This window comes from Chrysemys picta, chromosome 25 (genome assembly GCF_011386835.1).
Source record: "Chrysemys picta bellii isolate R12L10 chromosome 25, ASM1138683v2, whole genome shotgun sequence".
NCBI classification, from domain to species: Eukaryota; Metazoa; Chordata; order Testudines; family Emydidae; genus Chrysemys; species Chrysemys picta.
Window position 1 is genome coordinate 14,271,992 of NC_088815.1, and position 16,947 is coordinate 14,288,938.

General features: G+C 40.0%; 1 protein-coding gene across 21 annotated transcripts in view; it reads right to left on the reverse strand.

The window, feature by feature from the left end:
• GATAD2A (GATA zinc finger domain containing 2A) overlaps window positions 1-16,947 on the reverse strand; it is a 113,585-nt gene that overhangs the window by 2,370 nt on the left and 94,268 nt on the right. For 8 of the 21 annotated variants that reach the window (XM_065578571.1, XM_065578566.1, XM_065578572.1 and 5 more), the window contains 9 exons: window positions 16,344-16,474; window positions 15,653-15,792; window positions 14,033-14,122; window positions 12,392-12,523; window positions 10,997-11,185; window positions 9,606-9,888; window positions 6,019-6,308; window positions 3,741-3,927; window positions 2,631-2,908 (listed from right to left, as the gene is read on the reverse strand). In XM_065578571.1, coding sequence (XP_065434643.1) covers window positions 2,778-2,908; window positions 3,741-3,927; window positions 6,019-6,308; window positions 9,606-9,888; window positions 10,997-11,185; window positions 12,392-12,523; window positions 14,033-14,122; window positions 15,653-15,792; window positions 16,344-16,474 — 1,573 coding nt within the window. In that variant the 3' untranslated portion in view covers window positions 2,631-2,777. Of the gene's footprint in view, window positions 1-2,213; window positions 2,909-3,740; window positions 3,928-6,018; window positions 6,309-9,605; window positions 9,889-10,996; window positions 11,186-12,391; window positions 12,524-14,032; window positions 14,123-15,652; window positions 15,793-16,343; window positions 16,475-16,947 lie in introns of those variants that run through there. The other 13 variants (XM_065578580.1, XM_065578581.1, XM_065578579.1 and 10 more) reach the window with 11 other exon arrangements.

Below are 16,947 nucleotides of genomic sequence, written 5' to 3' on the forward strand. Positions count from 1 at the left end.
TCCAAACATGACAGTAGTAAAAATAAACTAAAGATTTTGTTCTTACAACATGCCTAAAATTCCCCTCCCCTCCTCCACAATCAAACCACTTAAAAGGTTAAGTCACAATACCGTTGGTTTTTGTTATGTATATTGTGGGGGGCAGGAAGGGGCAGGTAAGGAGGAGAAATGGAAGTTATTTGGAAAGATTTGCAACAAATCTTTTAATAGTTATTCTAAAGATAGTGTCTGGAGTTTTAACTGGCCAGGTATAGCACACAGTCAACTGAATATACACCTCTGGCTTACTCAGTCCATATGTTCAATCTGGCATCTACCCATGTACACCACTGGAATCTTTTCTTGCTGCATTTTTAGCCAAAAACTTTTCAGAAACAGCATCTGCAATAATTATCTTTAAATTACCTGCAACATCCCAAGAATAGATTAAAAAAAACAATGTCAAAATTGTTTTTAGATCCATGCTCCATAATATCTGCAAAATGAGTTTTTGATCAATCTTTTACACTGTGCCCCTAAAATAATTTAGCCTCGGTATATTAAGTGGAAAGAGAAAGTCCAAAATTAGGCTGATACAATATGGCAGAGGAGGGTAAAGTCTACAAGATGCAATATGTGCAGGCTTTGATTTTTATTTAATTTTCTGGCCTTTAAACTAGTTCTCATTATCCTTTCTACTGAAATTAAAGTTTTAAATGCTGCTATTCCAATATTGGCACTTTCCAAAACAGTTTTGACATTGTTTCTAACAAGCAACTTTATTGCTTCTTCCCCTTCTTCCATCCCCCTTCTGCAGCACTGGATGAAACTATAGCTCCCCAACGTTAGAAAGGGCACACTTTTTGACCTTAGAAGTTGTTCATACCCTAGGTTTCCAAAAAGCCATGTGTGGGCACAAGATTGTAATTTGAGAAGTGAGATTTAAACTCAGAAACGCACTTTGGCCCAGGTCATTAAGTAGAAAGAGACAACTGTATTCGAGAGAGTGTAAAACAGATTTGTCAGGAACAAAAAAATTCAAGGAACTGAAATATTTTCATACTGTGCAAAATAATATGCACTCTTTCTTTCTCCCCGCCCCATCAAAACAAAGAACCCCACACCTTGGAATGAAAATTAAAAACAAAAACACCCACCACCCACAACCCACCTCATCCAGTTCTTCATACATTCAGAACAAAAAAAAGTAAAACTGAAATTCTAGGGCTTTATACAGCAAAAAAATACCATTTTGCAAAACTAGGTCATCTACACTACTGGGTGTTTTAAAAAAAAAAGTATCTAAATATTGATATTCACACAACAGAAGAGGGGTTAAAATAAGGTTATCATAATGTGAGAGGTGGATCTGAAAAGGGATGCCCTACACAGTAACTGTTTTAAATTAAGGATCTAACTGAAGCTGCTAAGAAAACAAATACCAGATTCAAAGTAGAAACTGGATAGTAACTCCCCCTTCCTCTATTTATTTATATATATATATATATTTATAACTTTGAAAAGAATTCATATCAGCACTAGTTCTAGTACCGATATGCAATACAAGTAACAAGGTATGTATTTCTGCCACTTGTAACCAATATAAAGTGAAAAAACCAAACCCAATGATTCTAAATGTATCCGTGTAATCCCAAAATAGAATAAAACCACACGGAATCCTGTCCTTAAAGCAGGGTTACCTAACGCTCCACCAAAACTGAAATACTGGAGCGATGTGATAGAGGGGAGCATGGAAGAATGGAATTCTAGGGATCAGGGTGAGGCAGACTGCCTGACGCATACAGTCATCACTCCACTAAAGCATGGACTAGGAAGGATTGCTTCTCCACTGATAACACAGGAAAGAACCTGTTGCCTGACTCCTACCTTTCATCCTTCTGCTCCCTCCTCTCACCCTCCCTGATTACACACAGCTTCTGGAGCTCTTCGTTTTTGAATACAACTTCACCAAGGAACAAAAAAAGAAAAAAAAAAGTTTAACTTTTAAAAAAGTCTCTGGGAACGTTTGCAAGGGCCGATTGCTCTGTGCTAGATTAGACACACTGAACAAGCTACTGTTTATTGTTCAGAACTTCAGGGTTTAGACCATCAAGTGTCCACAAAGTCTATTCAACAGAATCCAATGAAAGTGAGAGGCCTACACTGCCTCCCACCTGCTGGGACTGGTGGGGCAGCAACCAGTCCATTAGAAATCATGACCAACTGGAATTTGAGTTTGCGCTTATTTATCATCATTAGCTCATTATTATAAATTGTAGATTGCCTTTCTGGGGTGGGGGAAAGAGGAGAAGCAAACATGAATTCAACCTGCTAAATGCATCTGCAATCACTGGGTTCATATTCCACTTTGCTTACAAAGAAGTGCATCCTTGATTGCCAGTGAACACTGTATGCTTGGTGACTAGCTAGCTCAAAGTAAAGAAACCAAAGGCAGATGGTCCTTTTAGTCCTCCTTGTGTGCTGGTGACCACAAAAAAACCCCAAAACACCTAAATACACAAAAGCCAAAAAATAAGAATTTCTCCCCCTTCCCGACAGCCTTCACCATCAGCCAATCACAAGAATTGGATAGCCAAATGAGCTCGAGTCTATTCCCACTCTCTTGGTGTCTTTTCTCATAGCAAGGACAGCAGCACTCAATGGGATGAGGAGCAGTCTTCTTGCTTCCTACAAAGCTTGGGCAAGTCCAGCTGGGTTTAAAGCAGATTCCACTGTATTGTGGTATTAAAAAAGAATGGCAGAAACGGGTAAGTCTTCCTCTTGGGCATTCCACGGCATTATTTCCATGTTGCAGATTGAGGGATGGATCGTGGGGGAATCATATCCAGGAGATATTCACGTTGACGGTCTACTGCTGAAGAAGTCTTGTGCACAGCTAAACTAGGGTTGACAAAAGCTAGAGCCCCACCTGACAAAACATAAAAAGAGAAAGAAGCGAGTGTCGCAGTACGCTTAGTCGGAGACAAGAACAGTGGAAAATATACAGCTCAGTAACTGGCCCCCAAGATACTATGGGGATGGAGGCTCTCAAAATATTACTACCATTACCCAGAAAAATGTATCTCCACAACCATCTGCACAAGTGGTAGCAAAACTTCCCAAATTGTTTAAAAGTCTTGTCATTAAGCTATCGGAGTTGACCACGTAACTGAGTATCGTCTCAACGCTACGTGAAATGGCATAAAAATATTTCAGTATTGGGCAGAAAAAACCAAAGCTGCTGCTGCATCTTTTGCCTGGGGATTCCAAGTATTGCTTCAAGGAAGAGACCAGAAGACTTAACGGAAGTGAGATCCTCTGATCCTTTAACCTAAAAGGTTAAAATGCTAGTTGAACAGTTAAAGATGCTGTGAAGCACATTGAAAGGTATGTCTTGTAGCTTTTCCAACAGCAAAAGATCTATTCTTTCCCCACTTTCAGTAGAGGCAGATGATGTTTATTTCAAAATGATTCTTGATGTTAACAGTACAGTATTAACTGCACACCCAGGACCTGACGTTCATTGCCCTGCACCTTGTAAAATCATACACACCTTAGGGTAAAAACACAACCCTTCTCCTAGAGTAGGACTTCACAGCCACTTTGGACAGGTGTAAACAACTGTACCAAGCGTGAGGTAATGGAGCAACAGGCCATTGTCCTTTATGCAGGGAGGTGCCAAAGAGTAACAAAGAATTAAGGTTGTTGGCCAACAAAGTGCCACTAAACTACAAAGAAAAGAACACAAAGAAAAAGTCTACCTGTAGTGATGGGGGTCTTCTTCCAGGTAGTAGCATTGCTCTTGCTGACAGGTCTCTCAGCATGCTTACCTGGCCTACTACCAAGTGCTGCTGCAGCTGATGCATTCTGCAACTTGGGTGACTGACTAAATGCATGCAAGACTCCTCGGGTGCTTCCTGGGGGACCTCGAGACAGCTGGCTAGAAGTCTAGTGCAAGAGAAGAATTAATTAGAAGGGCACAGGAACGCAAATTTGTGTCTTGCAAAATGTTCAGTACACTAGTCATGACAATCTTTTACTGGATTTCTCTTCTTCCTTTCCTCCTCCTACCACACCTGGTACTGGCCACAAACTTTGTATCATCTCTAAATCAAAATAAAAAGCTAGCGGTCAACAACATAGTGTCAACAACAGCTTGTTTTTACCTTTTAAAAGTGAAGTGCACATAAAAAAAAGTGAGGCAGTTGTACTGAGTGGAAACAGCAAAGAAGGTAAGTACTGTGTACACTTCCTCTCTCAGAAGCACCACCAGACGGCAAGCCTGACCTACACCATCAATCCCTTGCTACTCCAGTTCTGGACTTCCTTGGCAGCATTCCCAATTCCATGGTGGTTTTGTGAGGTGTACAAGTGGAGACTGGGATTAGAAAACGACCAAGTGACTCATTTTCATTTATGATCTGAGTTGCTATTTGAACCCAAGCCTCTGGCATGGACACAAGTTACACATTAACTTCGAGAACTTACAGCTCACAGCATCAGGAGTTCCTTGCTCACACCTCTCTATACTATGTTTCTAAGTGTTTCCTATCAAATTTGTGATGATCTAAATTAGGGAAATTTTTAGAAGTGTAACTACACTGATGTACTTGCACTGAAGCAGAATTTCCTCCATCTAGACACCCAAAATTAAAGACATTCTTATATGCTACAAACTGCGCAAGAACGGCCACACTAAGCAAGACCAATGGTCCATCTAGCTCTGTATCCTGTCTTCCAACTGGTCAGTGCCAGATGCTTCAGAGGGAATGAACAGAACAGGGCGATTATCGAGTGATCCATCCCATCATCCAGCCCCAGCTTCTGGCACTCAGAAGTTTAGGGTCACCCAGAGCATGGGGTTGTGTTCCTGACCATCTTGGCTAATAGCCATGGATGGACCTATCCGCCATGAACTTATCTAGTTCTTTTTGGAGCTCTACAGTGTCACACAGAGCAGAGTTATTCTGCTCCTCTTGCCACATCCCCTTCCAAAATAACACCCTGAGTGTAACAAATGGATTCATTTTACCAGTGATATTTATGTAATTACTACTTCAAATCATCAGGCCATAACTGAGCTAGTCAACAGTTTATTATTTTGAACAAGGTTTTGCCTGCAATAGTTTTGCTGCTCTTTTATTCTTCCATTAATTGCTATTATAATAAATCTGCACAGGGTCACTGGAATGTATCTGATCTGTACTAAGTTATGGGATGTCAGAGAACTCGATGGTGGTTTTAAAAGAATGCTGTCCTAAATGTGCCCCTTAGCGTGGGATTCTAGAGTTTACGTGGGAGTAGTTCAGTTGAAACAAGGTGAGAAGAGCAGTCTTTGAAATGTTTTAACTAAAATTAGCATTTTTAAGTGTCCTGTTGATACCCAACCTCCTGCCTAAACAATCAAGAGTTCTTTAACATTTCAGTCAATATTTACAAATGGAGCTCTTCCAAGCATTACAGAAATGGCTCTCTGACCTCTGTCACTGGGCCCTCCCACTGGCCTTACAGTCAAGGACACATGCTGTTTGGGGGCTACTAGAAGGTGGTTTTAACAAACCAGAGAGTTAGATAAAAACCTTCTCTCCGTCCCTGGAGTCCTATGGGCACCCTTCCCCTTTGAATATGCAGGATCATGCCCTTATTTCTTAATGAGAGCTGGATGTGACTTCAGATTCATCAGTGTTCCTCCTCAATCTGCCAGAGAAGGTTTTTGAAACAGTGCAAGTCTCTCCCCATGATCACCATGATGCCTCTGCAGAATTAAGTGTTTGTTCTCGGCTACTTTAGGAGCCGAGCTCACATCTCAACCGTAGGATCCTCGTCCCATAGCACACTGGATTATTAACAGGACAGCCAAAAACTTAATTCAAAGTACACTTCAGAGCTTATACAACAAGCTCTTCTTGTATCAACTCTCACACCTGTGTGTGATGCAAAATAGGTGCATGGCCTTTTAAAACGTATGGCAGGAGCACAAGCTGCGGACGCCTTGCTTGATTATCTGCAATGGCTAATTTAGTACTGAAGGATTCCTACCTGCTTGAGTGAATGATGCTGGACTATAGGTTCCGACTTGGTCTGTACAGGAGAAGCTGTCTGTTGCAGTATCCGCTGCTCAATCTCCTGCTCTTGCTGCAAGGCTTTCACAAAGGCAGCCTTCAGTCGATTAGTGTGCTCAGCCTTGAGGGCCTTTTTCTGATTCGATGTCATACAGGTTTCACACATGATGGTTCCGTTCTTCTCTTCCCTCCAGCGGCAAGTGAAGTCAGTCTTACATTGAGCACACATATAGGGCTCCTGAGAGGAGGCGGTGACTGAAACTTTACCTGTGGAATGCAACCAGGTTAGCTCACCACTGCGGGTTCTAAAAATGGCTTATGCCTTTGTTCTCAAGCTCCCACCACTCTAAGTGTTTGTTGGTTTATGTTCCTATTTTACCCTCTCACACAGTTTCATTTACTATTCTTAACAACAATGTTAACCAATTTTTATCTGTGCATCAAGCAAGTCTGAATCTTGGCAACAAGTGATTACTTACTAAAGCAGACTACCTAAAGGATACCCAGAGCCATGGGAGTTGTATTCAGACTCCTAAAAGTGTCACTACTGACCAGCAACTATGGCATTATGCTTATGGTTTCTAAATCATCATCTGTGAAGTAAATTTTCCTCACTTTGTCCCCTCCCTCCTTTCCTACCGCTCAAGCAAAAAATTACTATTTTAAACTGCCCCAAAGTATACTAGACACTTGAAAGGCAATATAGTCCTTGTTGCAAGGAAACTAAAGTCTAATTTTTGACTTGACAAAATAAGTAATGATAATTAAAAAATAAAAGACGAGAGAAAGGATAAGAACTACATTTATAAAGTCACATGGTTATTTTGCACGGTTGGGGATGCATCTTTCATCTTTTTTTTTTTTTTTTTTTTTTTAGACTGAGGGACGCTCCAGTCTTCATTCTAGACCCTGTCCACCAATACACTAGTATAGCATTTTTTTTTAAAGTCTAATTACCAAAATGTGTATATAAATAATGATCTTGGTCCTACCCTCCCCATTATTGTCATCCTTTGTTGCAATAGGTCTAACCTATTCTAGACGAGGACCTGTCAAGTCTATGACATGAAAACCATCTATTTAAGGTTATTTAAACATTTTCTCAATATCCAAACAACTGAATAAACCACATATAAAAACATCTGACAATAACTTAACAGGAGCATCATGAAAGATTATGCATGGGTCGAAGGAAAAAAAACAAAATAAAACACGACCATTTTTAAACAAACAAATGAACAGGAACTATATATACACACACACTTGTAGGAGGATTCTTAAAGCCCATATAGTACAACCACAATTTTCTGAAGGGTTTCAGACATCTGAAATCTTCATAAAAACACAGGGTTTAGATGGGAAGCATTACTATCAAATGGACATGACCAATATTTAGTTAACTTGAAGTTAACTACACCTCTACCCAGATATAACGCTGTCCTCGGGAGCCAAAAAAAAAAAATCTTACCGCATTATAGGTGAAACCGCGTTATATCGAACTTGCTTTGATCCGCCGGAGCGGGTAGCCCCCCCCCGGAGCACTGCTTTACCGCGTTCTATCCGAATTCGTGTTATATCGGGGTAGAGGTGTAAATGGGGTTATACTGTATGCATAAGTTAGCTATGACTACCTGTATAAAGTCTCATAATACAAAGTAAATGCCTTATAAAAAAGTATTCTCCCTTCCTCGCTCTTTAAAACACTGGTAATTAGCAAAACCTCTTTAAAACAAATGTTTTCTGCGTGTCTTCTCCCATCTCTCTTGGTTACCAATGTGTGTCTATATAAGAACTTCCTTATGTCATCATCCTGCCCAAGTCACCACAAGCTAGCATTAACAGCAAAAGAATAGTTTCCAGGAGGAGGATGGATTGTGACATCAGTGAATGGATCAGGTAAGACACAAGATTATTAGTAAGGGTAAAAGCTATTTATACCCAAATACGGATTTAAAAAAGTATATTTTTAAAAACTTTACTGAGGCGTGGCAATGGATCTTTAGGGAAAAGAACCTTACAGAAGCTGAGCCCTGCTACCCACATACCGATAACCCACTTGTGACTAGCACGACTAACCTGCTCGGAGGAAGGAACAGTAAGAGGGTCACAGTTCCCAAGGAAAGCCAGCTGTATTTTGGGGGTGGATTTGATTGATGGCTCTGAATTAGACTAGAGATATGGGTTTTTCCACCTCGAGGATACTGACCTCGCTCTGGCACAAAGCAACCAATTGAAATCAGATCAGTGTGAAGGGAGTCACTTAAGCACAGTTCTAGTAGTCACAAGTGTTCAAGTCACCTCTCTGCCCCCACATGAAATCAATCACCATAAATTGCTGCCTTATTGGCAGACTCTGAGGCCAAAGACTAAACAGCCAATGGAAAGTGAACCACTTTCTTATTGTGTTTTAAGAGATGGTTGCCTCCAGGTCAAATTTATAACGAACTGGTGAGGCACCATGGTGGGGGCGGTCCACTGCTACCACCGACTGGAGCAGTGAGTTTGTTCTTGGGGTGGTTTTCACTTTACTATGCGGGCACTGCCCCAAACCCTCAGAGTCAATGACCAAATGTGAAACTGAATAGGTGGTTGAATAAAAAAAGCCTTCCAAAGAAACAGGAGGCAGATCGATGGGTCTTCAAGGTTATAAGTTTAGAGGTTACCTGGGTAGAAATCTTTGTTGTCTAGCCAAGTCTTAAGTACAGGCCTCATACTTAGAGCTCCATTGCAAAACAAAATGATCAGATCTAGGTCACTTTGAACGAGGAGGAAAACTTCCTTCATCTCCAGGAAGCAAATTAAAGCTTTTTCAATTACACAAATTCGGTTAATTTGGAAATGCAAATCCTCTTTGCTTTTAGGCCCCAGCAAGTCTAAGCCAGCCCTGGTGACCCCATTAAAATGGCGCTGTGACCCACATTGGGGTCCTGAACCACAGTTTGAGAACTGCTGTTCTAGAGAAGAGTTCTTACAATCAGTATCCAGCACCCAAGAATCCAGGATGGTAGTGGGCTTCTAGAAATCCCAGAGATAGAGAACACAAATTTGAAAGCCACAGAGAGATTACTGAAGCCAATATTACATTTTTGTTCTCAGTTTACCTAACTACTGTGGGAGAACCCAAAATATTTCTTCTGATACAGCCGTGATTAAAAGGCATTGCTACTCCAACTCTTCTTAGGCAATAAGGAAGGGCCAGTGCCTCATCTTTTGCCCGAGGCTAAGGAGGCACCCTCCACCGCATAAACCAAGAATATTAAAAGAAATAAATTGAGTACTTCTGCTGCACTTTGCATTTAAAACTGCTGTGCAAAAATATCACCTATTTGAGGAAGGTATGTATTATTTCCATTTTTAAGATGAAGAAATTAAGGAAGAGATTAAGCAATTTGGAGAAATCCACATAGTCTTAGTTCGGTCACTGATACCAAGTTGCATGCTCTTAACTCTAACTCATGCTGTGAGAGAAGTCACAGTACTTGAAATTAATGCACTTGTATTAATGAGTCTAGCATATTTTAAAGCCCTCAATAAATAAGCCTTCAGTATCTGGTACTAGCTTACCTTGAGTTTCTAGCAAGTTTTGCACTACTTCCTCCAAACCAACCAAGTAAATAAATTCGTTGTTGGCTGCACTTGGCAGGAAATTCATCTCTGGTGCAGGTGGTTTAGGAGGTGGGATCTCCAGGAGCGTCTTCTCCAGCTGCTTGCGCAGTGCAAGTTTGGCAGCAGCTTGCCGGCTGGCTGGGGACTCGTTGGAGTTCACTATAGAAGCAACACTGGTAGTAGTAGCAGCATTAGCCTGAGCTGATGTCACGGTTGTACCTTTTATTGAAGTAGGTGAGGCCTTAAAGAAAATACAAGCATGGTTACTAATCAGAATACAACTGTCTTGATAGTTTAATCCCTATAGCCCATTCTAATCTTGTCCTCTCTGAGATAACCAACAAGGAGGCCACCTAATATCAATTGTGATAGTAGACAAGTGTCCACATCACAAAAACTATTTGGAACTGGACTAAGCCATCTTTCACCAAAAAACTAATTTCATATAGCCCACAGAATAGACATCAGGGTCTGACTTGTGCCCTTGATATAAATGGGTCACCTAGAGGTCCAGTGCTAGGCATTCCATTCCCAGGCATCTAGTCCTCTATCAAATACTTTTTCAGAGTTCTTAACTTTTTGCTCATTCACCTTTTGTAATGCATTCTTGGAAGCTTGAAAAGGCCATTTACAGTACTTCCCCTTAATATTTTGTCCTTTTTGATTTGATAAATGCTGACTTTTCCCTGCATAAATTATGAATCATAAGCCAGTTTGCTTTTATCTCCTTCACTGGTTCACGAACAGAAATGTGTGCATTTTGCATTCTGCTTAAATAGCGGTTATTTTATTTATGTGAGAAAATGCTTCCTTAGAAGAGAGAAGGGGGTAGGAGGAAGGAGAGAAGAGAAACTAAAACGGATTCTGGGGAACATTTCCAACTAAACATGCCCAGTGTAGGAGCTGAGGCCCAAAATTTGTCCACAATATTTATATTCCTTCCAAGTCTTGTTTGGTCGTACCCCAGGATGTTACACATTTCCTCTGTCTTCTCACAGACAATACAAAGAAGTCAATTCAAATTTACAGTGTCAAAAGTTAAATTCATTTTAAATTAACTAACTTAAATTAAGAGATTTTTATTGGGTACAAACAAATTCATATGGACTGCTCTTTTCCCTCATATGTGCATACATTATCTAGCGCTTTTGCAAACACTGAATAAAGATAAAGAACTGCCTGCAAGCAAAGAACAAAGAGCGGAGTAGTAACAGAAATAACCAGTTACATCAGTTAAGAGAGAAGACTGCAAACAAGAGTAATGAGATGTAGCAACTGGACAAATCAGTAACTGTATTTAGTCTCAAAAGAACAGAAGTGAATAGTGTTCTGTATCTTTTGGATCTCACCTGTGGTATATTGACAAGCAGGCTGGTATTGGGAACATTGGCAATGCGGATTAAACCCTGTTGTATAATTCTCTGTCCCTGAATCTGTACACTGGGGACGGATGCCCGTGGTGCCAGAAGCAGTGGAGGTGGCCCCGTGCTGGAGTGCTGTCGGATGTTGTGGATTTGCTGGGGAGAAACAGAGATGGGCTGATGCAATGGTTCCATGAAGGATGGGATGGAGAGTGTTAGAGAAGGTGGAAAAACAGTGGGTGGGAGGTGGAGTAGGATGAAATGATGTGATGGAAATGATGCAAATCAGGGAACAAAACAAAACAAAACAAAAACCACGCAACAACATTAACATCATTGTCAAAATCCGCAGCTTCATTTTGACTGTAAATGCATTCCAAGAGAAGCAACATAGAATGCAACATTAGAAAAGATACTGGACTTCAAATCTTAAGCCAAAAATTTAACCATTTTGGCCTTGATAAACAATGGTCTGAAGTTAACAGTTCCTTTCCAACCTGGATAGCTCCTAATAGTCGGTTTCATTTTAAGATTATTAGTGCAGCTAGTCTACTTTAGAGTTAACGAGTTTTTGGCATATTAATCAGGACTGAAAGGAAACTAAATCCCATGTGCCATACCGTCTTTCTTAAGATTAGCCATCCAGCAGGCACAGATGGTTTATTTAAAAAAAAGTAGTCCCCCAATTGCAAAATAAATCTCCACTGAGCTAGATAAATATTTCCCCGTATCACACAGTGATCACAGTATATTCAATAAGATCCACTGGAGGTAACTCTCTCCGCTCCCTACCTTGCTCCTTTGGTGCAACCACTACTTTCCCCTCATAGAAGACAAATGGACTTAAGAACAAGACACCTTCACAGCATTTTCAGTTCTCCAGTTTGCTACCTCATTCCAGCAGCCCATTAGTCAATTTGACAATGAAGGCATTGAGAGAGATTAAAACATACATCAGAGGTGAAATTGATAAAACAGGAAAACGAAGGAGAAAAATGTTTTTAAGAACCAAAAACACACAGTAGGATTAAGTCTTCTACATTGTCCTGCTGGGTAAAGCTGGCCCAATGGTAGTGCTCTGCATCACCATACGAGACCTAGGTTAGTCCTCATCAGTTAGGAGTGAGAGAGTGCATTTAATCAGCACAGATTGGAAGGATCTTGCATCACTCAATAGTAATGCATCCAGTCTATTAAGGAGAGGGTCCTACGAGAACCTCATCCAACCCTCTTGGGTAAGGGGAATGACAATTATGACTCAGAGCCTTGAAGTTGAAATGTAAAAGTGGAAAGAATTAGTGAGACAATCCCCTAAGCCCTGAGGGGAATGGAAAGAACACACCTGATGCAGTGAGGGAGATCTACAACCACACCAACTCTTACCTGGGCTCCTCTGACAAGAGGTGGCATTACTATCTGCGTATTCTGCTGAGATCCCAGTTTTGAAGATGCTTGTTGCCCTCCACGGACCAATGGAGGGGGAATAACAGTGCCTGGTATACGTGAAGAAGAGGTCTACAAAACAGAGGAGCATTTACTTTTAAAATTTATTTTTAAAAAACAGAACATGCTCATCTATATAGAGGTTTATATTTAGTTTCTCACAGTTGTATTTGACTGTTTGTATGCCTATGTCATTTTTAAAGACTGCACTGCCACACCTTCCTTGTGAATACCCAAAGAGATTTTTCTTTTCTTTCTACTTCCTCCCTCTCCTCTTTACTTGCCTTAATCTGTCGGTCTATCTGCTGAGCTGTTCTTGGTATTGGTATTGAGGGAATGCTACAGGTGAGTCTCAGATCTTACACTGAATGTAAGGGCACAGAGGCTCATTCAAAACTGCTTCGGTGAGAAAACCGAAGATTTCAGTTAGAATGGGGGATCTATTCTAGGGTGGATAACTTCTTTTACTATAGAAATGCAGCTTTAGACATCTGGGTATCTTCACTTACAGAAGCCAAAAACTGGCCACTGTTCATGAGTTAAGGTTCTCACAAAAGCACTGGAGCTTCCCCTTTCACTGTTTGTAGTAATACAACTTACGACTTTGAAGGGCGTAGGGGAAGCTAATGTTCACTTGTATTGTGCTTTTCATTCAAGAATTTCAGAAATGCTTTACAAACATTAAACAAACTTCACAAAATCCAGGAATTACTGCAATTTTACAGTTAGGTAAACAGATACAGAGAGGTAAAGTAACTTGCCCAAAACTTGTATAGCAAGTAAGAGAGAGAACAGCAACAGAACCCAGGAGTCCTGACTCCCATTTCCCCGCTCTGACCACTAGACTATATGCCTTCCACTACTGAAAAAGTTTCCACTCTGTTACTTGAAAATTTCATTTGTGGGGGCAAGTTCCTCTTAAAGTGCTGTCTTTAGTGAGGGCAGCGGACTCTGTGCACTAGAGATAAAGAATCTGTCAACCTTTGAGTTGATCATTTTATTCTAGTGCCCTGAAACTTGCTTATGATGGTAGGATAGTTTCACAGCAAAATTAAGCAGCGTGCTCTTTGGCCAAAGGCCTTTTCAGTACCTCTTACGTACCAGTCAGGCAAGTGCATTTGGAATTTGACTAAAAATCAGCCACTGGAGGATAAGATTGTAGGGGTTCTTATTCTCCCCCACTCCCAGTCTTAAAAGCTTATTGTGACTGGATTCATGGGGGTTAGTGCTGGTTTAATCAATATAAAAAAATCCACTTGGAACCAAACTGTTTTTGTGACAACTAACCAGACTGTAGACATCCAGTCCTATGAAATAAAACTTGCAGGATGCTTTTTTGTGCTAGAACTGTTCTTAACGTGAAAGAAGTACAGTGGCAGATAATGAATTTCCAACTTGGCTGGCATGTTTATTGAAATTAGAAGTGGGAGAGAGGTCATCAACATATTACTACTTCTCCGCCCAGCAATATATGGAGCAACTTTGCTAGATCTATATTGAAGATTATCCCTCCTATTACTATGCACCTTCATCTCCTCTGCATGCCCCAAACCTGGCAACATATGAGGCCCCCATGCTAACCTGAAGGGATGGCTTGCCAGCAGGAACATTCTGTGTTCCCCGCACCAATGGGGGAGGGGTGGCCACAGCACTCCCAGAGGAACCAGGAGGCTACAAGAGAAAAACCAGAAAGACAGACCCATGAGAGGTTGTGAGCAGAATTGCAGCAATTAAGGAAAATAAAAATATTTGCCTCCTTATAACTCAATGAGAGATTATTGCAATATAGTGATTCTCTCTCTCTCACTCACACACAGTCTAACTGGCATGTTTAAAATCCACAAATTAGTATTCAAGTATAGATAAGAGATTCACTCATTCTTACTCTTATATAAATTATATACCTTTATGAAGGCATTCAAAGCAATTATATAAAGCAACAGTTTAGTAATTTACAATACATTTTAAAATGAGCTATTTAAAAATTAAATAGGTCTCAATATACAACCTAATTCAGTACCCAATGCATGGACAAACTTCATTAATTGTTAAGGACTGTTACCCGAAAACTAATCGGGATATTAAGAAAGCATTCTAAAAGGTGTTGTTCCATTCTACTTAGTCAATTCAATATCCAAAGTTCACTTCATCAGTGTTCAGTAGCAGAATATGTAATGCATGTACCCAACACATCGAATTGATTTCAGTAACCAAAAACGCGAGTTTAAAAACAAAGGACTCCAAAAGAAAATTTCACAGAAAGTCAGGGAAATAAAACATTTCTCCTTACCCACCTCCAATGTGAACTGAAATGCTTTTAATATAAATATGTACAAAAACTGTTAAGATCCATAAAGTCAAACATTTTAAAGTAACGTTAAACAGGAAAAGGACTTTCAATTATTCATCTGCCACGACTAAAATTCAGAATTTTGAGTTTCCCTTGCATGGGTTTATCAGTAACATCTAAAGCAGCGTTTTAGACTTTCAAAAGTCTTTGCTGGCAAATATTCTATTAAGGATTCGGATTTTTTTTTTTTAAATGATTTTAAGTACACAATACTCACACAGAATTTTAAACTGTCAAAATGTCTTCAAACTAAAAAAGCATAAAACAGATTAATGATGGGCAGTTTTACAGTGTTTTATCAGGAAAACTAAAAACAGCGAAAACATGAAGATGAAGAGGACATGATGCACTTTGGAAGAGCCATATATTCAATAGCAAAGTTCTTGTAAACTATTGTATATAATTTTAAGAAGGGCTATACTGCAAAGCTCTTACACTATAAATGCATATTCAAAGTCAGTGGAAAGGGTACCATCTTTGAAAAGGTTAATACAAAGATTCCATAAGATAACTTCTGTATTTAAAATGGGGAATACCACTGGAACTAGAATGAACTTTTAAAGTGCATTCTCTGTATATACTACCCATTTTGTAGAGAGGAAGAATAGATTTTAAAAGGCCTTTATACTTTTATTGTTGGACTGCCAGACTGGATTGTTTTGAGAAACAAGGAAATTCACTTAATGTTTGGAGAAAATGGCTTTTTCTGTTAAAGAGATATTCTGAAGTATTACAGTACATTTTGATTTGAGAGTTATACAGGGTACCATAAAATTATGGCATCAACCATGCTGGCAGCATTTAGAAACCAAAAAACACCAGTTGTTAAGCGTCTGTGGGGAAATCAATACCTTCTGAGTAGTGGTCTCTTTCTGTATTTGACTCTGCCGCAGCTTTTTCAATAAAACAAGTTTTGCTTCTTCTAATCGTAACTCTTCTTTTAGCTGTTTAATCATTCTCTCGCGCTCCTCTGGGCTGCTCTTCTGTAAGGCCAGTTAGGGTATTTGGGGGTGGGGTAGAAAGGAAAAAGAAGATGATAAACTACAAGTAACAACAGCCTGCAGCAGAATAACTCAGTGGGACTAACAGCGTTCACCTGGAATGTATGGACCTAAAAACTAAGTGCTGAGAAAGAACTCAAACCAAAAGCAGGGTTTAAAATTCATCCTTTACTAAACTGGGAAAATTAACAGCTCATTTTGCTTTAAACAAAAAAAGTTTCTCCTTCTGAAAAGGGAATACTGTGCTATTTTAAATACTTGAATGGGTGGCTAACAAGTTTTCATATATTTCTCCAAAAAAGTATGGGGGCAGGGTTAGAGAGGATGTTAGGAGTAGAAACCCAAACAGACAGACTGACTTCAGCCCTTAATACAGCCTCAGCCCCAGGAGCTCAAACTGCATGAAGCGGATATATGAAAAAGGTGAACACAGCTGCTGAATCGGACATCCTGTAGTCTCACCTGCAACTCAGAATAATTAGTGCCTGTTTCAATATTTCTAAGTAACAAAGCCTAGAGTGTATCAAAAAACGTGGACTCACCATGAGTGCCTCTGTGTTGGTCTCTCTTAATGCTATTTTTGTTAAACCATTCATTCTAGGGCTCGAAGGTTCATTGTCTGATAACACTATAATATCAGGCGAGGGGACTCTCTTTTCTCTCTTTAGATCACTGTAAATTAAAAGAAAGCAAGGCCATTTAACTTCTCCCCATAGCAAAGAATATTACTTTTTTAAAGCTGTTACTGACCCATTAACCCTGAATGCCTCACGTGTGAAGAAAGTGTTAAGTATCCAATGCAAGACCAGAGTTCACTCTCAGATTCCAATTTCCATCTGAAGATTGTAAGCATAAGATGGCGCCAACCATGATTACTCGATAAATAGCCATAGTGAGAGTAGAATCATAGAATCATAGAATCATAGATTATAGGACTGGAAGGGACCTCGAGAGGTCATCGAGTCCAGTCCCCTGCCCGCATGGCAGGACCAAATACTGTCTAGACCATCCCTGATAGACATGTATCTAACCTACTCTTAAATATCTCCAGAGACGGAGATTCCACAACCTCCCTAGGCAATTTATTCCAGTGTTTAACCACCCTGACAGTTAGGAACTTTTTCCTAATGTCCAACCTAGACCTC